The following is a 26,941-nucleotide window of genomic DNA, read 5'->3' on the forward strand; positions in this document are numbered from 1 at the left end:
ATATTTTTCTCATCCCCATTCTCCTGCCTTTTCCTCATAACCCCTGATCCCCTTATTAATCAAGAACCTATCTATCTCTGTCTTAAAGACACTCAATGACCTGGCACAGTCTGGTTTCCATTCATCCTAGTACAAGAATCCCCTTCCATACAAGTTAACCAGCAATGGATATTTTAAAATAAACTGATCCAGCATTTTAAGATTATCTGATCATTATCACGTTGCTGTCTGTGGGATCTTGCTGTGTGCAAATAGGCTGTCACATTTCCTACATTACAATCATGACTGCTCTTCATTGGTTGTAAAGCAATTTGATCCTGTGGTCATGAAAAGCACTCTTATAAATGCAAGTCTTTTTTTCTTCAGCTCAGTGCAGAGGCGATGGGTGCAAGTCCTGACGTATTGGTACAAATCCAGCACAATTCAACACCAAATTTTAGGACCTCTATCTTTAAATCAGCAACACCAAGCCTTCCTATGGTGACAAGGCTTCGGGATCTGTTTTGGTATTAACATTCCATTTTCTGAAGTCTGTGATAGGTGGCAAGAATGGAGAACAATCTTCCTGTGTGATTAGTGCAAAGAGTTGCCAACCCTCCAGAATTGGCCTGGAATCTAGGAAACAAAAAGATAGTCTTTTTGTCATTTTCTTTGAATATTTCTCCTTACCAGATGTAAACATATTGAAAATGGGGCTGTGGGGGGAGAGAACTTTGGCTGACAGTCAAGCATCATCTGATTGGGTCATAAGTCTCTTTGCTTTCCAAGTGGTGTAGGAAGGAAGGCAGTGCGTCACAAGGATAGCTGGAGGGGTGTTTTGTGATGAAGCCTCCAGGAATAAATTTAGTCAAAGTTGGCAACTCTATTCATGCACTGGATAATACAATGGCCTCTGTGCTGTATTATTCTATAATTCTGGATCTCCAAATAATCAGGAGCATTTAGGGACAAACATGGAAGGATGCAGTTCTAAGAATCATATTCAACTCAAAACACTATTTCTGTTTCCCTCTGCACAGTATTTTCAGCACTTTGTCGTTATTCCATAAGGGATCCATCGGATTGCCCCAGTGTCATCAACAGAACCAATTTTACACATGCCCTTTATATTTTAAATATAAAAGGCACAATGAATAAAATAATTCAACCATAAGCTTTCAATGAAACTAAATTATATTATTTCTGGTGTCTATAAAACACTTCTGCGACCGGAGGGCAGTGCAGGGACAGAAGTGATGGACTCAATGGGTCATTCTAGCATTTTCTGCTTTTAATTATTGAAAGATTAACAATTGTGATGAAATTACAAGACCTTTATTCTGGTAATTGCAAATTACAATATATTAAAAAATGATATATATTGGTAACAAATGAGCCTGCAATGCTCAAGGCAGGTTTTCTGGTTGTTTAGCTCAAGATATTTCCAGATTGTAATGTCCAAGTAACAACGGACATTGAAGTCCAAATTACAAACCTGACAGGAGGCACCACGGCCTGAGGCATTCGAAAGGGAGAGCAAACCCCCTCTTCTTGTTGCCTCACACATGAAATGCAGGCACCAGATCCCTTCTCCCACCTAACTTTGAATCTTTCAGCATACAAACAATTCAGTCAACAAAATATTTTTAATTTTCTACATAATTAAAAAATGGGCAAATGCAAATCCCACAAATAGTTAAAAAACATTAAACAGAGCTCATCCCCATTTGATGACAATTTCAAAACCATACTCAAGCCTATTATTTTGGCGAAGTTGGTCAGATGAGGCCATTGGTTGGTCTTCCAAATGGCAAAAATCACAGAAACATATTACCAAGGAAACCAAAATTTGCAACATCTCTAAATTGAAAGGAAACAGTTCATAGGTTCAATTTTAATCTGCATGAAATACTGAAATAACTATCCAATTGACATCTGAACAACATTGAAGTTTGTAAATATACATTTACTTTCAACGGTTTACCAATTTTCTGCTTTTTAAAATATCTCAAGCCTTGAGTCTGAAATGGATTACTTACTACAGCGTGGGATGGGTTAGTACCTTGGACCAAGGCTCTAGTGTATAGCCGGGGGAGACTTTACAGTGGAACAGGAGAACGTAGTTCCCTGAAGCGAATGTTTTTTTTCTAGCCCAGGAAACCAAGGCCAAATGTAGCACTACTACTATCGAACTCAATGCAGACCGAGGATTGAATCAGGGACTTGCCTACCCTGCGTTGCTGTTCTGCACCAAGCTGTATACCATTACCTACCAAGTCACTGAAAAGGCCCCCAAAGTCTCAGCCACTTAGCATATTTAGGTCAATGGATCTCATTCTGTTTTTCCTCAGGGGTCTACAAGCGGAGAGGAGGTAAGGGATGAGCCGCAGTTGTTAGTGCTGCTGCATCCCACATTTTCCCCTAGTGATTGTGGGATTACATGAATAACCATTTACTGGGATCTTGCTATTTTGAAGCATCTAGTGCATTTTGAAGATATCACAAGGTGGTGCCATGGTGATTTAAGCCAAGCAGCATTACAGTTTATTCATTGGGTTACCCAATTACCTGCTGGGTTTGATTTGCTTTGGGAGAACTCTACTCTCTTGTTTTGTTGACCATTTGGCCCACATTATCCAGTCAATGAGCTACTTGGAAACCACCATCAACAAAGCACAGTGGAAGCCATACTCATATCATTGCTTGGTACACTTTAGTTATGAGAGATGCTTGTCCCCCAATGCAAATGACCAACTGCAGGCCAACTAATCTCAAAACTTAAACATTAAAGCTTAACATGCTACCAATGTAAACTAAATTGACCACAACATAAACCCAGAGTAAAAGGGTAGCTACACTGTATTCACATAGGTGAACACAGGTTAAATTCCAATATGGGTTGGATAAGCTTGTGTCGATAACAATTTTTATATCCAGTCTCAAAAACATTGTAAAATATCCTTTCATTGATCCAAGGTTAGAATTACATACATCAGATTAAAACATCAAAAGAAATGGTTCAAAAATGCACATTACCATATAATCTTGGAGACAGTATCCATTCACTCTAACCTGTAATTCTAATTCAGCTTTTGTGGAATTGCAAACTGAACTAAAATGTGGGGCAACCGAAATTTTTAAAAAACCACTCAATCCAAAAGTTTCATATAATTTTAGTTTGTAAGCATTAGCTTGTGCATTTTCTTCACACAGATCAATACCCTCCTTGTTTTCATGTTTGGTGCTCATGCTTTCCCTCCAGCATCGTTCAGTAATGTCAGCCCCATATTTGCCTCTTGGAATTGTGCCATGTCAACTGGAGTTGTGACTCAGAATAACAGGAAACAAATGAATTGAATTCAGCTTCAGGATCTACAGCACAGGTTATCCCACAACCATTAGCACCTAGTGCATGACTAAGTGACAGCAGTCACGCTTCCTGTGGGAAGAGACAAAAAGCCTCCGTGTGGGATTATTAGGCTAACTTAATTATCATGCATTTATCTAAAGTGGCCTTCCCAAGAAACTACATACTCCAACTAGAAAATAAATCTGCTCGGTGAACGCACAATTGGTCGAATTTATGTGACAAAATATTATTGATGCTCTCTCTGGTAATTTGCATTCCTCTTTTGACCAATTTCCTCCCCACCTCTTTTCTTGACCCATGCTTCACCCTGTATTCACCAGAGATCTGCACAGACATGGTTTCTGGCAGAGATGGCTAGTGACCAAGAACAGGAAGCCAGGCCAATTTCCCTTTCTTCCTTCCTAGCCTGGTGGCTGATAATACTGTCCTCACTGACCAAGATTCACTAATTTAGTACCAGAGTCATTTGTGGCTCAACATCACAATGGGCAATGCATTTCTTCACTGAGCTATTATCCCATTACTATTTTCTGTTCTGCTCTCCCAACATCAACTCTCACTTTGAGCTCAATCAGTGGGCTACTTTGCCTTAAAGGCCATTCTTCATATGCCAGCCTGGACAATGAGTACTAACTGACCATCCAACCACGGGGAGTATCACATCTACATCTAGCACCTATCCACACATGCACAATGCCAGCGAGGGTCACTAGATAACAACCAAGAAGTGGAATCATGAGCTATCTTCCTCGCCCCCAACCCAGACAATTGTAGCACCTCTACCTTAGCCCTGGCTGAAATCAGTAGATACTGAGAATCAAACTAGGACCTTTCTGGTTTGTGTGGCTCAGAGTTGGAGATTTGCATCTGAGTCACTGGGACATTTCGTTAATGGAAAGGTAATTTTTATTTGGATGAAGGGATCTTACTAGGATTTTATTAGTGTTGTTCCGGTTGATTGGTGACAATCACAGCTTACTGTAGGAATGGAAAATTAAAGCACAAATGCACACCTATTGTGGCTTTCTGTATTGCAATCAGTTGATCTGATAAATCGGATGCTTTCCAATCGAATTAGGCAGAATGGTCCCACGAGGAAGGCCAACTAGAGACCATCCATTTATCCAAGAAATACGAAAAATTCTTCGATAAAAAAGTTGAGTCTCAAATGTTTGCAAAAATCATATGGAACTTGTTAAATATAAGCTCTGGAGATGTTAATGAGCCAACACATGGATCTTTGGCACTTATGAGAATAAAGACGGGCAAGACAGACACTGCCTCATCAGTTCCCACAAGTGACTTTTCAGGCTTTCCAGACGAGCGATTGATCGGCTGAATTTTAAGCTCGAAGTTGAGGGATGGCTGTGGTCACATCTTGGAAGAAAGGATGGGACAGGGCATTCTTCGCTGAGATCCGCTTGCTTGGATCATAATGAAGCATTTGCTGCAGGAAAGACGAATCAAAGTGGGTCAGTTAAATCCAGCAAGAACTTTCAAAAAGTAAGGCAAAATAAATTATGGCGGAGAGATTTAAAAAGTGAAACACTGATTATATAGCGGATGAGCAACAACTCATATTGAAACGGCAGCTTTAACGTAATAAAATGCCCCAAAGTGCTTTCACAGGAGCATTATAAAACAAACTTTGACACCAAGCCACATAAGGAGATATTAGGTCAGATGACCAAAAGCTTGGTCAAAGCAGTAGATTTTAGGGAGCGTCCCAAGGAGGGAAATGAGGTAGAGAGGTGACGAAATGTAGGAAGGGATCTTCAGAGCTTAGGGCGTCTTCCTTTCAAACCAGTGCGGAACTATAGATGAACATTTTAGCATTCCCTTCCCCATTTTCTCACATTCCCAGGCTTATGGTTGGCATTCCAGACTGATCATCTGATCACTCTAATTTAGAAACATAGGCCGTTCAGCCCTTTAAGCCTGCTCCGCTAAATTTATTTGATGCTGCCTGCACTCGTATCCAATTACTCACCGCTAACAGGTCTCTGCCAACTTCATCCAGAGGGGGGACCACTTTACCAAGATCCTGCTGAATCCATCTTGGGAATGTTGGCTTGTAATCAGGCATGGAGGTTACTCCTGGCCAGACCGATTCGTCTGGCGTTCCAAGAGTGCGGAAAATGCGAAACAGCTGATCAATCTCTGAGTCTCCAGGGAATAAGGCTCTTCTAGTGATCTGAGAAAAACAAAAAGTATTAGGAACCTGGAAGTTAACAAATTTAACAGTGAACTTGAGACGAAAACAAAAAGACAGTAACAAGATTAGCAGGCGCTGGAGGAATACAGAGCTGCAATTGGCCCAGTAACAAGATTAGCATGTGTCTAGAGAAATTGAGGTGCGAATTGCCATATCAGGAAACATTGTTTACCAGAGATTGGTGGGGCTATACAAATGATAACTTCAAAAGACAAGGAATTTGAGAAATATAGACAGCTGAATCCACAGGGTGGAATATCAGAGCCTGAACAGTATAACTGCTAGCACCCTCATTGGGGAAGGGGGCTAGTTTTCCATCCAACAGTTAGACAGACCATCTCCGTCTAAACTTCAGAGGGGCCAGTTCCAGCTATGATCAGAGCCATGGGAGCCTGTTCCATCCAACATTTCGAGCCAAGGCAGATTGCAGATATTCTCCTCTAAAAGACGCAGTTTCCGTACCTTCACTGAAACTAGGAAAAGACAATTTTCCTAGACTTGCTCATCTAAACTATATTGCGTGTTGTATTTTGGATTTGACCGAGTTACTAAATTGTAGACCGTTTGGGAAAAAGGGTGTCTTAGTGAGTTCAGGGTACGTGGGTATATTTTGGGAACGAGATAATTTTAGATAAAGTGTCATAGTGTACATTAGTCTTTCTTGTCCTATGTTTTTCTTTTAATTTAGTAATACTCTTTATTAATTGTTTACACAATGACTGAACTGGTTTCTCACTGGGTTGTACATTGTTCCTCACATTATTACAAACAAATTTACACCACTGAGAACCAGTGTTTCAAGTTATCCTTTGGGGTTTTGAGACACTCACTGGTAACATCGAGTTCTTAACAAAAGCAAAACCACAATTGGCAATATTGCTCGAGTAAACCACTCTATTGTCTCACAATAGCCATTACAGCTGTGCTCCCTTGGACTTTCACATTTAAGTTTAAGTATTTTGTCACAAGTAGGCTTACATTAACACTGCAATGAAGTTACTGTGAAAATCCCCCAGTCGCCACACTCCTGTTCGGGTACACCGAGGGAGAATTTAGCATGGCCAATGCACCTAACCAGCACATCTTTCAGACTGTGGGAGGAAACCAGAGCACCCGGAGGAAACCCATGCAGACACGGGGAGAACGTGCAGACTCTGCACAATGACTCAAGCCAGGAATCAAACCCGGGTCCCTGGCGTTGTGAGGCAGCAGTGCTCACCACTGTGCCTATTTAAATAGCCTTTCTACATCTGGAGCATTGGATAGGTAGGAACTCCGGTTTCCGCACCCCTCTTTCTGTCCTGAAGTTGCTGATTCTTGCTGTGGCAATTTTACAGGGACCAGCCACTCTCTGATATGTCATCCAAGTGATCATGCTTCACACACATGTCTGGACAATGGTGTTGGCAGAGCATTTAAACACACAGAGTAGCAGGAAACAAAGGTGAGCTGGCTTCTGTCTACACTGCGGAAGCTTGTGTTGAAGCAGAAGTCAGGACCAGGGACACCAAGGTCAATCACAAAGCCTCCCCTCCGTCAACCCCCTGCTGCCCTGGCAGACATCTGTGCAATCAGCATACACCACAAATTGTGCCTGGGGCCGCCTTGGTTTGTATGTTAAGTATTTATCCACTGAGCCACAGGTAGCAGCCCAGTGCAATATTAATAGGCAGCCAATTACTGGTGTAGATTAAAGTCACCATGTTGTTTTATTGGATGCAGAATATCCATTCGGCGGTGGGGGGGGGGGGGGGGGGCATGTGGTTAATGTCCATCTGTAAAATGGAAGTTTCACCATTAGGCTTTTAAAAACTAACTTTTTTTGGAAAAATCAATGAACATCTCTACTTCCACATCCTTTTTCGTTTTGTCAATGGGTGATAACGTCCAGGTAGACACGGACTTGGAAAGGTTAGTAAGTCTGACACATCCATGCTTTTATTCTCCTGCCAAATTAAGGTATGGTCACATGTTCCACATAGTGCAGATAGCTTGTAGGCAAACAAAATATGGTTTCATTGCAATCCAGTTATGCAACGGTTACAAACTGAATTCAATTGGTTTGAATATTCCATTAACAGCGAATTTTTTCTCTCCCCTCCAATAACCTCGCAGTGCGAAGCACGCATTTACTGTTCCATCGGATTGCTTATGATTCCACAAAATACAGTGGGTATACTATGCAACAAAAAGGCAAAAGTATGTGTAGAATAGAAGACAAGAATTTCTATCCTAAGGCAACTAGGTCAGCAAGTTTCATTACATCATGAGCCCAGCACATTGAAATCATGCACCACATTTAAACAATGCAGCTATTTGAGAGTAGATTTCAGAGGAGCTCTGTTTATTCTGTTCCTTGGACAATGAACACTACCACAAGACATTACATGAATGGAACAACAGTCCACAACCTAAATTTCCCCTCCCTCACAGTGGATGCAAAAGGGTCATCTGTGGTGGCATTGGGTTAGGAAGAAGGCATCATACTTGCGCAGGGATAGGTTTCCTTACTGGTTTAGAGTTCTACAGACACGAGGCATTCTCCACTACCCTGCCCAAGTGAGCATTCATCATGTGCGAGCCAAGACAGCAAGCGTTAAAGGCTATTCAACTGCGGGACACATTATAGCCAATGATATCCTCAATGACATTCACACCTCTGCCTTTCCAAGTCACTAAACAATGGCAGGGAGAAAGATGCCATCTGATTTTGCTCTCCCAAACTTAGGGGCGCTGAGGCCAATGATGGCTTCTAAAATCCTTAACACAGTGGGATTCTGATGTTTATAGATCACAATCTCCATCTTGAATTATCCATCAATAAAAGAACTCAACTCAGAGGCAGGCTATTCAAAAATCAGACATGTCAAATGATAGCAAAAACTGGGATAAACTTCTCCTCTCCCCTATTCATACAAATGGATCGTTAGTGATTTACAGTGCAGCTACATGAACATCTCTGATCACCTCATCTGCACAAAGCAAGGATGTTCACAGCATGATTCAAATAACAAGGTGGTCATTCTGCTGTATTTCAAAATGAACAGTGTACAGACCTTTGCTGGGTTATCCAGCTGTCCTAGGGCAGGTGATTGAGGCAATGCAGCTCTGTCCAAAACTAGGGGACTTAAATTTGAGGTAGTTATTAATAAATGCAAGGAGGAATTCAGGAGAAACCTCTTTTATCCAGAGGCAAAGAATGAGTGTTCGTCCAATAGAGAGCAAGTCTGGAGAACTGATAATGGAAAACTACAATTAGGTGGCAGATGAATTGAACAGATATTTTGCATCAGTCTTCACTATAGAGGATACAACCAGCACCCCAGAAGCAGCTAGAAACCAGGAAATGGATGGGAGGAAGGAACTCAGGAAAGTTAGTTACCAGAGAAGTGATACTGAGTAACTTGTCAGAGCTGTGGGCTGACAAATCCCAGGGTCCAGATGGATTTCATCCTAGGATCTTAAAAGAAAAGTGTTCAATGAGATAGTTGATGTCTTGGTTTTAGTTTTCCAAAGCTCCCTAGATTCAGCGATGGTCCTATTAGATTGGAAGATAGCAAATGTAACTCCTTTATTCAAAAAGGGAGGGTTACAGAAAGTGGAAAACTACAGGTAATCAGGCAAAGTCAACATGGTTTTGTGAAAGGGAAATCATGTTTAACCAACTTACTGGAGTACTTTGAGGAAGTAACATGCTGTGGATAATGGGGAAGCTTTGAATGTCCTGTACTAAGATTTCCAAAAGATATTTGATAAGGTGCCACACCAAAGATTTCTGATGAGAAAAGCTCATTGTAGGGGGTAACATATTGGCATGGATATAAGATTGGCTAGCTAACAGGAAGTAGAGTAGGCATAAATGGGTCCTTTTCAGATTGACAAGATGTAACGAGGTGTGCCACAGGGATCAGTACTGGGATTTCAACTATTACAATTTATAAAAATGACCTGGATGAAGGGATGGTTGCCAAATTTGCTGATCACACCAAAAAAAGGTAGAAAAGTGAGTTGTGAAGAGGGCATAAGGATGCTACAAAAAAAAAATGGGTTAAGTGAGTGGACAAAGATATGGCAAATGGAGTGAGATGTGGGAAAAAAATTGTTCATTTGGGCAGGAAGAATAAAAAAGATGATCTAAATGGTGAGTGGGTGCAGAGGGATCTGGGTGCCCTAATGTACAAATCACAAAAGGCTAGTATACAGGTACAGCAAGTCATTAGGAAAGCTAATAGAATGTTATAGTTTGAGAGGGGACTTGATTATAAAAGTAGGCAGGTTATGCTTTAGTTGCACAGAGCACTGATGAGACCACATCTAGAGTACTGTGTACAGTATTGGTCTCCTTAATTAAGGAAAGATGTAAATGTGTCAGAAACAGTTCAGAGGTTTACCAAACTAATAGCTGCAATGCACGGGTTGTCTTATGAGGAAAGGTTGGACAGATTAAGCTTGTATCTACTGGAGTTTAGAAGAGTAAGAGATGACTTGATTGAAACCTTTAAAATTCTGAACAGGGCAAATGTGAAGAGGATGTTTGCTCTTGTAGAAGAGTCTAGAACTAGGGGGTCATTGTTTAAAAATAAGGGGTCACTCATCCAAGACAGAAATGAGAATTTTTTTCTCTGAGGGCCACAAGGAACTGGAGGAGCTCTGCTTCCACTACCTTTTGAGGCAGAGTCTTTGAATATTTTTAAGGCGGAGCTAGATAGATCCTTGCTAAGCAAGGGGATGAAAGGTTATCAGGAGTAGGCAGGATGCAGATTTGAGTTTACTATCATATCAGCCATAATCTTATTAAATGGCAGAACAGGCTCGAGGAGCTGAATGGCCTACTCCTATGTTTGTACATCAGCCAGAATGATTCACCCGTGCAGAGCAACCTCCCAAGCAGACGATTGAAGTTCGCAGAGAGGGAAAAGCAAAAATGGCAGAGGATCAGTTCGCCTGTCTGCTGGCAAATGGGGCAATGGAGTGGAAAATTGTTGGGGAAGGGGGAGAATGGGGGCAACACCCACTGGCCTTTTAGTGAGATAATAAAATGAAAATCAAATGGAAGATGTTGAAGTGATTTTACAAGGTTAAAGAAATTTAAAACTAATGAGAAATGGCTTGAACATTTCTTCACATTCCCAGCCTCTTAACCCTATTACACTAAAGTCACGCACCATATCATGACCTACTCTCACTGCCCAAAGCCAAAATCTGATTAGATTGATCACGCGGATATTAGAGGAGGGAGAGGGGCTGGGAGATCATCTGAGTGCTAAGGATAGTGATCAAAGGCACTGAAATACTTCTCTGGGAACTCCGAATAGACATCTTTGTATCCAATCTCACCGCACTCCAGGCAATCTGGCATAAATTCATCAGATGAAAAGATGCTTTTCCTGCTCCCTTCATCACATGGCTCTCTCACTTTCTAAATTGCTCACTTAATGGAATTTTCATTGGAACCTCTAACAACTGTGTGCTCCATTGCCTTCCATTACAATTCTCAAATGACTCAAAGTAGGAAAAAATGGGCTTTGCTCGGGTGAGTCTCAAATGAGTTAAGACCCTAACCAGCAAATTTAAAAAAGAAACAGCCATATTGGTGAGCAAATTGGTCTTTTTAAGAGTTATTATTTACAACCCTCAAACATGATTCCAATTGTGTCATGTAAAAAAGTGTCTTAAGTAGATTCTCAAACCTCTTCAAAGACCACTGATACAGAAGATCACTCATTACATTAAGCATCTAAAGCCAGAGGCAACAATGCAATTCATTCTACATTCAAACCGTTAAAACATCAGCTGTCTAGAAGAGTGGGTTTTGCATTGTCTGCATGCTTCTTGAAGACTATTCCCTGTAGAACTTCCTAAATTTATCATGTAAAAGATACAACCATAGAACCTGACAATTTCTCTGAATTAGGGAACAGAGTCTGCAATACAAATCATTGTACGCCCTTATAGATGGGATCAATCTTTTCCTGCCCTTATCAATTTGGGACCTGTGCTTGAATGTCCACTTTGATAGGCATTCACACCAAATTTTCTCCAGCTTATTTGAGGATTTAAGACTTATTGACAAGTAGGAGGGAAGAATAGGCACGGTGGTAAGGTGGGTCGGAACCACTTCGGATTGCATTTCAACACTCATTGTCAGAGCATAAAGCCAAGCTGACATATAATGATGCAAAGAGGATGTATTTCTCAGTTTTGATCATTATCTTATCACAGAGCTGCACTAACTTTAGAATCTGTTACCATTTCTGCGAAGATGCAGCCAAGACTCCATATATCTACTGCAGTGGAGTAATATTTACACCCCAAGAGGATCTCAGGGGCTCGGTACCACAGTGTGACAACCTGCAAAAAGAACAAAGATTTCAAACTCATATTGCAACTTCAGTGACAGAATTGCTGAGAATTCCACATTCCGTTGGAAAATACAGATTTACTTGCTTGCTTTTAGTTTTACTAATAGCTTCTCGCTCGGTCTCACATTTCTCCCACTTCTCCAGGCTCTAACCCTTGGAATAAATGCAAAAAAATGCTGGAACTACTTAGCCGGTCAGGCAGCATCCATCAAAAATACTGTCAACATCTAACCTGAAGCCTGGTATCTCTTCTCAATTTTGCACCCATATTAAAAAAGGCCAATAGTTATTTTGGTTACCACTCAAGATAAGCAAAAATAATTTCAGGGAGATTTCAATGGCCACCAGCAAATGGGTCATGAACAGAAGAGTACATACACATAGTTATCATACTTGATGCCACTAAACAGCAGGAGTTTCACTGACAAACTGCTATCTCCAGGCATAGTTACCATCAAAAGGAAGAAGCTGCAGCCTCTGGCTGCCCATAATAGCTTGCATTGCCCATATTGCCAGGGCATAAAACCAAGCTTCCTCATGGCCCTTTCCTCAGTTTCTGGGAATAATCACATTACTTGCAACAAAATTAACAGTTCCCACCCAGCGATGCCCTGGAACATTTTTTACCCATCCGAGTCACTTTGTCCAGTTTGGGGAGCAGTGGATGTGTGTGTGACCTACCTCATGGGTGTACGTGCGAACAGGCACTCCAAAAGCTCGTGCGAGTCCAAAGTCAGCCAGTTTAATTGCACCCTCTGCATTGATCAGCAGGTTCTGGGGCTTCAGGTCACGGTGAAGTACCCGATGTGAGTGGCAGAATGCAAGCCCCTGTAGTAGCTGGAATAGGTAACTCTGAATGGGAGAAAAACACAAAATAATTAACCATCACAACAACAAAATGCACATTACATCAACCACTGTACCAGATCTAATGATAAACAGAACTGGAACAGCACAAAATCCCCCGGCTGTTAAGCCAACATCACCTGACATTTCTGGACTCCTGTTCAAATACCTGATTCAAATAACAAATCAAGTGCTTAGAGCGTATAGTGGCTGGAGGGGCAGGGTTCAAAAATCAAACACGGATTGAAATAACCTTGCAGTTAAAAATGAAGTAATAATATTCAGGGGTGAACACTCACAGCTGTAAAAGTAGCAGAGAAATAGCAACAAGATTGAGATTCCACTCCTTCACCTCATTTCCCAGCATAGTTATCTCCAGGTATAAATATCACAAAGGGCAATAAGCAAGACTCTCTCTCACAAAGGGTTGAAAAGAGTAATATCCTCCTGTTCTTAGAGAAGATTTTGTTTGAGAGAGCTGATAAAACACTCATACAATAGAGGCGTGTGGCATTAGAGAGAGACCAGAATGAATAGCTTTAAACAGGCTACTTGGGCAATTCAGTGATGTCAATGCTGTACCGGCATGTGGTCTTTTGCCCGTCCAGCGAAAGATAGCTCTTGCAATTATACAAGTGGGGCCATCCTATAGTAGAGGCGTCAGAGGGTTACATTGAAAACACTGAAAATGTTTTGTATGCAAGCATCAGTACAGAGGGATCTAATGTTTAAAACATACACATAAAAACAGGAGGTCATTCAGCCCCTCAAGAATAGCTCCACCATTCAATATCATGGCTGATCTGTACCTCAATTTCATATACCCACCTTCAGCTCCATATTCCTCAACACCTGTACTGAGCAAAAATCTATCAATTTTAGTCTCGTAGATAGGAAGCAAACATCAGATTTCCACGACCATTTGTGTTAAGATGTGCTTTCTGATTTCACTCCTGGATGGCCTAGTTCTAACTTTCAGGTTATACCCCCTGGTTCTGGAATCCCCCTTCAGAGAAAAATTAAACAGATGAGATTTCAAAGGACATGTTTGGTATGGAGCTAAACCTCCAGATTATGTGGATTGAAAGTTCACAAGCTGGAACAAAATTGCCAGCAACAATGCAAAAAACAGGTTGCAACTAGAGAGTGGGCAAAATAAATAAATAAGTAAAGGATATTATTTTCCCACAAATGCAGTCAGAGGATTTGCGGAGTTAAACATTCCACATCAATGGAAAATTAGCACAGTGTTACAAGCGGTGTCTACAGGCTTTGCCTGGAGGTGGGCATCCGGAGGAATGGGACGACTTTCTGCCGAGGACAGCACCATACGTCCCTCCTCAGCACTAAGAGATACCACATGCTGGCTCAATAGAATGCCCAACATACCTTCTGACTCTCCAGTCGAACCTCCTGTCAATGACAATTCCTCACCTTGGCCAATGAAGAATACCAACCCAAGTGTACAGATCTGCATGTACGCATTTACAATTGCCATGCGATTTGTAATACAGGATGCATTCTCCGTTATACCTTGAGTTGAAGAAGTCCATCAATATTGCGCTATCCAGATTAGCAAATAATTTTGAAAACCAGATCCACTGCCAGAATTCCTTTGCCATTATTTGGACAAGACATGAAGGTGGATACCAAAGGTCCCACCATACAATTTGAAATTAAGCACAGTAGTTTTCCTAACACTTAGCACTTAACTAATATTATCAAAAACAGTTCAAAAGATTGCTCATCTCACTGCTGTTGGTGGGTCTTTGCTCTGCGCAAATCAGCTGTCATGTTTGCCTACACAGCAAAACTTCTAAAAATAATCAATTGATTGCAGAAGAACTTTGGAATGCCCTCAGAATGGGAAATATACGAGTACAGCTTCCCACTGACGCAGAACTAATTCTATGCACTTGCCAGAGATCATTTGAAGCACTTGGAGAATCCACTTTTAAGAAGTTGTCTAATATATGAGAAAAGTTAATCAAAATATACGCTTTTGTGCATTGAACAGTTTAATTTGCACCACAGATGTTGACTGGCAAAGTAACATATTAAGCAGCCATACAAATCGCACACTAGTGAATATACCAACCGCACCAAATCCCTCAAGTGGTTGACCTGCTCTGGATCTGTTCCATTTTAACTTTGCCCTATGAAACCAGTGTGATTTTACCTTGACGAGTGGCAATGGGATCCCATTGACCGAAGAGACATCCATGAATTTCTTCAGATCCTGATGCAGGAACTCAAAGACCAGATAGAGTTTATTCTCCGTGTGAATGACATCAAGTAACCTGAAGGAGGAGAGTGGAGGGGAAAAGAGGAATACTAGTAATCCAGCCATGGATTCCAACGTCATTCTCCAGAAAGACCTCATTCTCACCCACTATACGGTCACAAAGTACCAAAATTTGCAGCAGCCACAATAGATTATATGGTTTTAGAAGATTTATTTGGCCAATCTTACTGATTTAGTTATGCAAGCAGCAAAATGCAACTGGTGTGGTGATTTATTTTGTCTATTTATGCTCTTGTGAAGAGCCTTATCACCTTAAAGATGCGATATAAATGGACATTGTTGTTGTAATAGAGGAAGACAATTAACTACATCCTTTATAGATCAGTCTTTTGTCACACTCCCCTAGCTCAGTCCAGGTTGATTAGATTAAAGGCTTCCCCAGTGATTATAAAGGGTCCATTATGTAACCTACTCCATTGCACTGTGGTGAAAGCTGTGAACAGCCAGAGCGCAAGAAGAGAGTAGCTCCAGACTTGTACTTGCTTTACTGAACACCTCCGTTCAGTTCACAAGCATGACCCTGAGCTTCCGGTCACTTGTCATTTTAATTCGCCGCTTCACTCCCACTCTGTCCTTAGCCCCTGCACAGTGTGAATGAGGCTCCACAGAAGCTTGAGAGTTCACCACCTCAAAACCGATCTATTGTTCCTTTCCTTGTCCCATTGCTCCTCCCTTTTATCTTGCACTATTATAGATCATCAAATCCCCATAGCGCAGGAGGCCATTCAGCCTGCACTGACAACAATCCCACCCAGGCCCTATCCCCATAACCCAACGTATTAACACCACTAAACCCCTGACACTAAGAGGCAATTTAGCATGGCTAATCCACCTAATCTTAACATTTTTGGAGTGTGGGAGGAAACCAGAGCACCCGGAGAGAACGTGCAAACTCCACACAGGCTGCAATTGAACCCGGGTCCCTGGCGCTGTGAGGCAGCAACGCTAACCACCGTGCCACCATGCACTTTTGTCATTTAATCTCTCATGCCTTCTATCCGAGCACAGACCTTTCCTTTAGCTTTTTCTTCCTCTCCCCCCTTTCCTTGCCTTACTTGCTTAAAACCTGTTACTTCTCTAACATTCATCAGTTCTGACGAAAGGTCATGGACCTGAAACTCTGTCTTGCTCTCTACTGATGTTGCCAGTAAGTATTTCCTGCGTTTTGAGTTTTTCTTCCGGATTTACATTTCATTTGGCCCATCACAAAATCAGGAATGATTACGATTTTATGGCACTGCATTTACTGCCTGGGGCACAGAATACAGCCTCCTGTGTAGAAATGCTAAACATTTACCCTTAAATTTGTTTCTCCACAATAGTTACCACTGTGAACTCTGCTGAGCCAAGAGGAAACATTGCACCTGATTACAAAACTCGAACAACAGCTTTACAAAATAATTAACTGACAGTCTGTGCTTTCACAGATTCAGCAAGAATCTTCCCTGGTATTGCAATAAACAGCAAGCTGGAGCCATAAAGGAAACACAATGCAAAGGCCTCCCTTTAAACCCTATTTCCAAAAGGTTTCCTACCTTCCAGGAATCTCTGAGTGCTTACAGCTATTCCCCTGGCTGCCATTTCAGATCTCAAAAACTTGTCAGAGACCTGCTCAGTTGTTACACTGAGCAGTTATGCAGCATTAGAGACTGACTGGTGTTTAAGATGCTGATCGGTAGATATCCAAGGCTAGGAGATTCAGTACCAGGCACTGTCACTCACTGACAGCACCCAGAGCTGGACAGCTTTGCTGCAAGTCTAAAAGCTGAAATGCCATCTCTGAAGTTAAGCCATGGGAATTACATTCAACAGGAACATCCGCGTGGATAAGGTCTCCCCCCCACCTCAATTTTCCCCAAAGGATCTTTCAAACAAATGACAGAACCCCTTGCTTCAAACAGCAGCTGATACAAATTTCAATTAATGTCACAGAAGCTCAAAGTATCATAAAATCCTGGCTGCTTTCAGTAACGGGCAATTGTGTTTTCCAGTCGCAGAAAGCTGCAGTGTTTATGACACAATTCAAGGTGGAATCCACTTCAAGGCCTTCAACAACTCACCACGGACCCCCAGAAAACGAGAGGGTGAACTCGAGTGTGTGGAACACAAGGACACAGCTGAAGAGTTCAGGACACCGATCAGAGTAGGATCAAGACAGGTGAGTGAACCTCAGCGTCATCCTCATCACATCTGGCTTGTTTATTAACACTGCTCCACACATGGCTACTTCTCACGTTATGCACAGAGTCTTAGTAAGTTCTGTTTCATTGGTTCCCTATCCCACAACACATCCATTCCCAAATCCTGGATTACAAATCCATCATTTGTAGGGGGTGGGGTGAGTGAAAATCAAAAGCGGCAAAACAACCCAAAACTGCTTAATTCTTTCATGGACGTGGGCATCCCTGGTGAGAGCAGAATTTATTGCAAATCACTATTTGCCCTCAAGAAGATGGTAGTGATCTGCCTTCTTAGAGTCATAGAGGTTTACAGCATGGAAACAGGCCCTTCGGCCCAACTTGTCCATGCCACCCAGTTTTTTTTAAACCCCTAAGCTAGTCCCAATTGCCCACATTTGGCCCATATCCCTCTATACCCATTGTACCCATGTAACTATCCAAATGTGTTTTAAAAGACAAAATTGTACCCGCCTCTACTACTACCTCAGGCAGCTTGTTCCAGACAGCTACCACTCAGTGTGAAAAAATTGCCCCTCTGAACACTTTTGTATCTCTCCCCTTAAAACTATGCCCTCTAGTTTTAGACTCCCCTACCTTTGGAACAAGATATTGACTATCTAGCTGATCTGTGCCCCTCATTATTTTATAGACCTCTATAAGATCACCCCTCAGCCTCCTACGCTCCAGAGAAAAAAGTCCCAGTCTACCGGGTGCTCCGGTTTCCTCCCACAGTCCAAAGATGTGCGGGTTAGGTTGATTGGCCATGCTAAAATTGCCCTTAGTGTCTTGAAATGCGTAGGTTAAAGGGATTAGTGGGTAAAATATATGGGGGTAGGCCCTGGGTGGGATTGTGGTTGGTGCAGACTCGATGGGCCGAATGGCCTCTTTCTGTGCTGTAGGGTTTCTATGATTTCTATCCAACCTCTCCTTATAACTCAATCCATCAAGTCCCGGTAGCATCCTAGTAAATCTTTTCTGCACTCTTTCTAGTTTAATAATATCCTTTCTATAATAGGGTGACCAGAATTGCACACAGTACTCCAAGTGTGGCCTTACCAATGTCTTGTACAACTTTAACAAGACGTCCCAACTCCTGTATTCAATGTCCTGACCAATGAAACCAAGCATGCCGAATGCCTTCTTCACCACTCTGTCCACCTGTGACTCCACTTTCAAGGAGCTATGAACATGTACCCCTAGATCTCTCTGTTCTGTAACTCTCCCCAACGCCCTACCATTAACTGAGTAAGTCCTGCCCTAGTTCAATCTACTAAAATGCATCACCTCGCATCTGTCTAAATTAAACTCCATCTGCCATTCGTCAGCCCACTGGCCCAATTGATCAAGATCCCGTTGCAATTGGAGATAACTTTCTTCACTGTCCACTATGCCACCAATCTTAGTGTCATCTGCAAACTTACTAACCATGCCTCCTATATTCTCATACAAATCATTAATATAAATGACAAATAACAGTGGGCCCAGCACTGATCCCGGAGGCACACCGCTGGTCACAGGCCTCTAGTTTGAAAAACAACTCTCTACAACCACCCTCTGGCTTGTGTCAAGAAGCCAATTTTGTATCCATTTAGATACCTCACCCTGGATCCCGTGAGATTTAACCTTATGCAACAATCTGTCATTCTTGAATCACTGCAACCCATCTCATACAGGTACACCCACAGTGCTCATGCATCTGCTATCTGTGACTTCTAGGTGGTAGCGATCGTGGACCTGGAAGCTGCTGCTAGTCAAAGGAGCTTTGGGATAAGCTACTGCAGTTCATCCTGTTGATGGAACACACGGATGGTGTTGGAATCACAGAAACCCTACAGTACAGAAAGAGGCCATTTGGCCCATCGAGTCTGCACTGACCACAATCCCACCCAGACCCTATCCCCGATATCCCTACATATTTACCCACTAATCCCTCTAGCCTATGCATCTCAGAACTCTAAGGGGCAATTTTTAGCATGGCCAATCAACCTAACCTACACATCTTTGGACTGTGGGAGGAAACCAGAGCACCCGGAGGAAACCCACGCAGACACGGGGAGAATGTGCAAACTCCACACAGACAGTGACCCAAGCCGGGAATCAAACCCAGGTCCCTGGAGCTGTGAAGCAGCAGTGCTAACCACTGTGCTACCGTGCCGCCCACGAGGGAGGGAGGGACTGAATGTTGGAGGGACTGAATGTTTGTGGATGGGGTGCCTATCAAGCGGGCTGCTTTGTCCTGGATGTTGTCAAACTCCGAGTGTTTTTGGAGCTGCACTCATTCAGACCAGTGGCGAGTATTCCATTACTCTCCTGACTAGTGCCTTGTAGATTGTGGACAGTCTTTGGGGAGTCAGGAGGCAAGTTACTCGCCTTGGAATTCCCAACCTCTGATCTGCTCTTGTGGCCATTGTGTTTATATGGCTAGTTCAGTTTCTGGTTAATGGTAAGGTGTTGGTCACCTGAGCTTTTTCATTCAAGAAATACAGGGCACAGGAGAGAATTTACTCCTTTTTCAAACTGGGCAGCTAAAATGTGTCCCCAGTTAGCAGTGTGGGTACAGTCTGTGTGGAAGCACATCCCCGCAGAATATAACCGAACAAACTAAAAAATCACAGGTCTCTTATAAACAGGACTTCAACATGACGAGTCCGAGAATCAGGCAAAAGAGATACATGCAATGGGCACGCCTGAGCTTCTATTATTCAGTCATAAAGTGTAGCAGTGGATGAAAACATGCACAAATCCAAAAGGCAGAACATACAGACACCTTCAACCCTTATTATTCAGCTTCACTGTTCAAATAGTAAATACTTGAATCAACGTGCATCCTTGTTTTTAAATCCCTCCATGGCCACAAACCGGCCTGGAATTTTATCTCCCCACTGCAAACCCCCTCCCAGCCACAAGTTACCAGGCTAGTACAGCAGTGCTTCAGAGATGCTTGGTTATGGATGGGCCGGTGCAACACACAGTGTGAGGGATAGGTTGTGTTTACAGCTGAGAGTGGTACGGATAAGACCTCCACCATCACTTCAGCTAAGCTAAACGAAACTAGAGGCCGACCACAGCCCCAATGTTAATGGAAAATGCCTGAGGGTAATAATCTTGAATTAGAGGGCTTCTCTCCAACATTGAGTAAATTATATGGTTCAAAACACCGGGCTGCCAGCTGATTCATTCGACTGGTTCCTCCCAGTCTTGGTTTCCCATTTTGCCGCTGCTTTCGGCCTTCTCTCTCCCTAATCGAGGACTAGAAGAGCTGTTCTCTAAACTGGAGTTTTTGTTTTAATCTAAAAATTCTTGGTGTTGAACATTTCTTGTGATGTAAGTCTACGTAAACCACAGAATCTACATTCTCTCACCACAGAAACTGGTCTTAAGTTGGCATAGAATTTCAGAGACCTGCCGACATATTGTCTTACTTTGCTCAAATGCTCATCTCATTGCGGCCAGTACAATCTTTGCGCAACTATTCAGTTCATTGCCGCCAGTATAATCTTACTGTATGCAAACATTCAGCTCATTGGCGCTAGTGTGATCTTTGCGCAAATGTTCAGCTCATTGCCACAAGTACAATCTTACAGTGCACAAGTATTCAGTTCATTGCCAACAGTACAATCTTACTGTAGACCACATTTCCTCCCATTGCTGTTAGTGTGATCTTACTGTTTGCAAAATGGCTGCCTCACTTCCCTCACATAATGAAGCACTTTGAAATGCAGTCATCGTTCCGAGTGTGAAGTGCTTTTACAAGCCTAAGAGGATTCATAACAGTGCAATAAGAATGTAAAGGTTTTCTTTGTAGGAAATGTTTCCTTCAACTCATGATACACCACAAAAATAGAGTCCTTACTTGACTATGTTGGGATGGCTCAGTTCCTTCAGCAGGGAGATTTCTCGTATTGCTGTACTTGGCACCCCCTCAGTTTCCCTGAAAGACAGCATGCACAAGTGATTAGTAAGATGATAATTAACTGCATGGTATAACTAAAAAAAATTAATTTTCTTCACACACCAAATAAAACGGATCCAGCCAGCTGTAACATCACACACCCTTCTGCAGAAGTCCCGATACTCTCATCCTATTGCCTGAAAGAAGTGAAGTTACCGCTAACTCTGCACCACCTTGTAAAGCTGCTCAGTGAAACTATTGCAAAGACGGGGCGTGTGGGGCTAAGGGCCACACACACACCTTGCATTTGCTCAGTGTTTGTCACCAAAGGTAGACTATTACCTGATCGGCCAATTTATTTATTTCCTTAGCGCATGCATAGTCGAAGAGCCAAGCAATAGCCTTATCGGTGGCTAGATGGAGTTCAAGTTTAGTCAGCAGATACTCCTTAACAATGTTAGTCATTGTTTGGATTACACCACAGCTATAACCTGCACCCCTCTGTTGTTGGGTGGCTATGATGTGGAGATGCCGGCGTTGGACTGGGGTGAACACAGTAAGAAGTCTCACAACACCAGGTTAAAGTCCAACAGGTTTATTTGGTAGCAAATACCATAAGCTTTCGGAGCGCTGCTCCTTCGTCAGATGGAGTGGAAATGTGCTCTCAAACAGTGCACAGAGACACAAAATCAAGTTACAGAATACGGATTAGAATATGAATCCCTACAGCCAGCCAGGTCTTAAAGGTACAGACAATGTGGGTGGAGGAAGCATTAAACACAGGTTAAAGAGATGTGTATTGTCTCCAGACAGAACAGCTAGTGAGATTCTGCAAGTCCAGGAGGCAAGCTGTGGGGGTTACTGATAATGTGACATTAATCCAACATCCCGGTTTCAGCCGTCCTCATGTGTGCGGAACTTGGCTATCAGTTTCTGCTCAGCAACTCTGCGCTGTCGCGTGGCGAGTGTCGTGCTTCACGACACACGACAGCGCAGAGTCGCTGAGCAGAAACTGATAGCCAAGTTCCGCACACATGAGGACGGCCTAAACCGGGATGTTGGATTAATGTCACATTATCAGTAACCCCCACAGCTTGCCTCCTGGACTTGCAGAATCTCACTAGCTGTTCTGTCTGGAGACAATACACATCTCTTTAACCTGTGTTTAATGCTCCCTCCACCCACATTGTCTGTACCTTTAAGACCTGGCTGGCTGTAGGGATTCGCATTCTAATCCGTATTCTGTAACTTGATTTTGTGTCTCTGTGCACTGTTTGAGAGCACATTTCCACTCCATCTGACGAAGGAGCAGCGCTCCGAAAGCTTATGGTATTTGCTACCAAATAAACCTGTTGGACTTTAACCTGGTGTTGTGAGACTTCTTGTTGGGTGGCTGCACAGAGGCCTTGGTCAGTTTGCGAATGGTTTTAAAGGGCCCACCGTCATTGTAGGAAAACAAAACTGGGTGGATGGGCTGTGATGCGTACAATGAGACAATGGTTTCTGGTAGATATTTTCTCCTGCCAATCCTCAGCTGTTCTGCCTTGATGTGGTGGGTTTAACCATATAGGGTAACGTGAGGGAAGGCATACTGATGGTGGTTTGAGGGGGTCATTGAGTAAAGGCTTGGGTCAGAGTAGACCTTCTCCAATAGCTTGCCTGTTGCAATTACCCTCCTGACGTGATGTGGGTTTGAGGGGGGTGGGGGGTTGTGGGAGGAGCAGAGTTGGTTAAAGAGCACCTGTGATGATGCACATTGAGTATCAATAAGCTTGTTGCAGCAGACCGGTACCATACTGGCTTAAGTATGTGATAGCAAGAGAGGTCCTTAGGCTCTTGCCTGTGATCCTCTTGAGGTACCAGCCAGTTCATGGAGGAGGTTATTGAAGGCTTGAATGCTTTCTGCAGCCTTGATGAGGTGCTGCCTGTACATGAGGGTTGTTAATTGGCCAGTTAGGAATCACTTTTTTTTAAAAAAAGTGCTAAATTCACTTATACATACTGATATCAAAGCGTCATCACAGAACCGTAAGATGCTGCATCAAGTTTCTATTCCACCAACACACATGATAACATTATGCACAAAGGATCTGGTATGCATCACACTCCCTGTGATGAATCAGACATTCTTTTTTAGAGGAATATGGCAAGGAACAGCAGACCTCCAGGTACTTTGAGGATTGTTCTCCCTGGAAAGATGGAGGCGGAGGAGCGACCTGACAGAAGTTTATAAAATTATGAGGGGCATAGATACGGTGGAAGTTTTTTCCCAGAGCAGAAATGACAATTACAAGGGGGCACAAGTTCAAGGTAAGGGGGGGGGAAAAGGTTCAGTAGAGATGTATGGGGAAGTTTTTTTTTTAAAAACACAGAAGGTGGTGGGAGCTGGAATGCACTGCCAAGTGAGGTGGTGGAGGCAGACACATTAGTGATAGTTAAGACTTATCTGCATTGACACATGAACAGGTGGGGAATAAAGGGATACAAGCGGTTGGTCTAGATAGGACAATGTGATCGGTGCAGGCTTGGTGGGCCAAAGGGCCTGTTCCTGTGCTGTACTGTTCTTTGTTCATTTTATATTGCACTGTAATGATAGAGGACACTGTGAGTAATGTTAAACATGATGTTGATTCCAGTTACTGTGACCGTCTATTGCACCTCCAACGTCATGGCTGATACCAGCTCAGAGGCTGAGAACTGAGCCCAGGACATGGCTACACCTTGGATCACTGCGTGTCCAAACAGTTCAGCTTTATGGTTTAGAACTGCTGGGCTTCCAATGGAAGGGCTTCCTTCCATGTGCAAGATCCAGGACAAAAGGTGTTGAGGTGGAGAAAAGGAGAAACAGCTGGAGGGACTGAGGGGATGTCAATTACTATGGGCATACCCTTTTCCAGAGCCGCTGGTCAAGCAGTCAGTGATCAATTTGTCTAGTACACTGCCCTGGGAATTAGACTTCTAGATCATGGTAGCATGGGTCAAAGGGTGAAAAGTTTAGCTCACAATTCCCCTGTATTAACAATAGCTCACAAACACACTTGTATTCATATAGTATGCTTAACATAGTAAAACATCCCAAAATGTAGTTTAAAAGTTTATTTACAAGTAGGCTTACATTAACACTGCAATGAAGTTATTGTGAAAATCCCCTAGTCGCCACACTCCGGCACCTGTTCAGGTACACGGAGGGAGAATTTAGCATGGCCAGTTCACCTAACCTACACATCTTTTGGACTGTGGGAGGAAACTGGAGCAACTGGAGGAAACCCATGCAGACACGGGGAGAACGTGCAAACTCCACACAGACAGTGACCCAAGCTGGGAATCGAACCCGGGCCCCTGGCACTGTGAGGCAGCAGTGCTAACCACTGTGCTACCATGCCACCCCAAGGTGCTTCACAGGAGCATTTTCAGACAATATTTTACACCAAGCATCATCAAGAAATCTTAGAGCAGGTGACCAAAAGCTTGGTCATCTGGTTAAGGAACATTGAAGGAGGAGAGAGGATAGACAGACTTAGGGAGGAAATTCCAGAGCTTCCAAAACCAGTTTATCTATTTTTGTGATGTCAATTGAGGGAGGAGTATTCATATAATATTAATAAGCAAGACACTGGGAAAATTCCTTGCTCTTCTTGGGATCTTTTTCATAAACCTGAGCAGACAAGACTGCAATTTGGTTTAATGTCTCATCCACAAGACAATGCTGAGTCATGATATAGGGTAAACTAGCATGTGCCATGAACTTCATAGAAACCCTACAGTGCAGAAGGAGGCCATTCGGCCCATCGAGTCTGCACCGACCACAATCCCACCCAGGCCCTACCCCCACATATTTTACCCGCTAATCCTATGCATCCCAGGACTCTAAGGGGCAATTTTTTTTTAACCTGGCCAATCAACCTAACCCGCACATCTTTAGACTGTGGGAGGAAACCAGAGCACCCGGAGGAAACCCACGCAGACACAAGGAGAATGTGCAAACTCCACACAGACAGTGACCCGAGCCGGGAATCGAACCCGGCACCCTGGAGCTGTGAAGCAGCAGTGCTAACCACTGTGCTACTTCTTGGTAGGATAGTAGAGGCCAAATTCTTGGAACCATTTAAGAAACAGTTGGCTGTGACCCGAAGGAGGTTTCAGTGAATGAATGTTCTTGGGAGTGAATTGGCATTTCTCATCCAAATCTATTTTGTTCAAGAGAGCGCAAGTGTCAGACCATTCAACTTGGGAACACATGACAACTGTCTTCATCTGATGTCCACAAAGACCATGTTCCAGCAGGACATTTCCCCTCCCCCCTCCCCTCAAAAAAAATAGACTTTATTCATAAAGTTTGTAAAAGTACATTACAAAACATTTTGACTTGAAAATTATATAAAGTGTAATAAAATTTAATTTGCCCCCATACAGCATGTTCCACTCTTAGGTGCCTCAAATGCAATGTAGTACTCTTGATATTTACACACTTCAAATTGCTGGCAAACTAACATGTGTAGGAATCTTGGCTAACGTTTCTCCCAGTCCAATCTCAGTGCTCCTTAGTACCACACAAGCAGAGATCAGCTCACTCAGAATCAAAACCAAAACCTTCCTCGTCCAGATCACCGAGTAAAGGAACCACACAAAAAAACTCTGGCATTAATTAAATCAGGTACAGGGAATATTAATGGAGGACTTAATGGCATGACAAAATACCGAAACCGCATTGGATGACTGCCTCGTCCCTCATTTGGAAAGGATTCTCTCATCTTTATTTCCTCCGTTGTGAGCTATGAGGACATGATCAGTAATATATCACATTACAAGGGCCTGTCGCCACAATGAACGTAGATTACATTCAAGGAAGTTACAGACTTAGGGCAGGAAACGCGCGCAGAACCCAGTCTTTTAAAATAATTATAATTCCCCCGCCCCCTCTTGAAAAAAGTTAACAAAGCGCTAACAGTAAACGGTCGCATCCTGCTGGATCTTTTGTTTGCGCTAAGACCCGTAATACCCCAGCCTTAATGATCACTCTAGCGGCCGCTCACAAGCCCTCAAAGGGATCTCATCACTCACGTGTCGAGTCGAATCTTCTTCAGGGCCACCACTTCACCCGTGTCTTTGTTTTTTGCTTTATAAACCACACCGTACGTCCCTTCCCCGATCTTCTCGACTTTCTGGAAACTGTCCATCCTCTCCAACCCCCCTCCCACCCCCTCTCTTCCTCTCCAATTAGTCCCTGGCGAGATGACCCCGGCGGCTCAATCCTTTTTATCCAGTGCCGCAATGGTTACTTTTAACTGGGATTGAAATTGACAAATACTGTAACAATGTAACAGTTAGCACCGCGCCATTACACTGCCTTTCCCGCGCTCTTTCAGTTCCACCCACATCCCACACCATTGGATCAGGAAGTTTTCAATGTAACGTCATCAAACTGACTGTCCAGTTAAAAGAACCTTGCCTGCTTTTAATAACTGATGGTCCACAAAACCGTTGCTTGAAAAAAAAATCATCACTTTTAAATTTGGGGTGGGAGTGGAAAAGGTTGACTTGCACAATTCAGCAATTATTTTATTTTTATCCTGTATTCTGCATTTTGAGGCAAAAGTCTAATTTCTGGATAACCACCTGAGTTAAGATACCTTAAGATAAAGTTCAACCTCGCACAATTGGTATGCTATGGACCCCCAGATCAGCAGACTCTGTGAAGAAATAGTGGGGGTATGTGAGAAGAGGGAATTTATTTAAATGAGAAATTTCAATTAATCTATTAAAATTTTGGAGCACCCAAGTGGTCTAAAGTC

General features: G+C 42.9%; 1 protein-coding gene across 2 annotated transcripts; it reads right to left on the reverse strand.

Annotated features, from left to right (window-relative positions):
* Nucleotides 1-1,608: 1,608 nt before the first annotated feature.
* Nucleotides 1,609-26,507, reverse strand: cdk2 (cyclin dependent kinase 2). 2 transcript variants are annotated; one of them, XM_078201239.1, is made up of 7 exons: nucleotides 26,211-26,507; nucleotides 21,111-21,188; nucleotides 14,952-15,072; nucleotides 12,608-12,778; nucleotides 11,814-11,915; nucleotides 5,340-5,543; nucleotides 1,609-4,796 (listed from the first exon to the last, which is right to left on the reverse strand). In XM_078201239.1, exons 1-7 carry the CDS (start codon nucleotides 26,324-26,326, stop codon nucleotides 4,692-4,694), a joined length of 897 nt encoding a protein of 298 aa, XP_078057365.1. In that variant the 5' UTR covers nucleotides 26,327-26,507; the 3' UTR covers nucleotides 1,609-4,691. The 2 variants fall into 2 exon arrangements, with proteins under 2 accessions (XP_078057365.1, XP_078057364.1); XM_078201238.1 differs by having other exon boundaries at nucleotides 11,799-11,915; nucleotides 26,211-26,494.
* Nucleotides 26,508-26,941: the final 434 nt, after the last annotated feature.

This window comes from Mustelus asterias, chromosome X, assembly GCF_964213995.1.
Source record: "Mustelus asterias chromosome X, sMusAst1.hap1.1, whole genome shotgun sequence".
Classification (NCBI taxonomy): domain Eukaryota; kingdom Metazoa; phylum Chordata; class Chondrichthyes; order Carcharhiniformes; family Triakidae; genus Mustelus; species Mustelus asterias.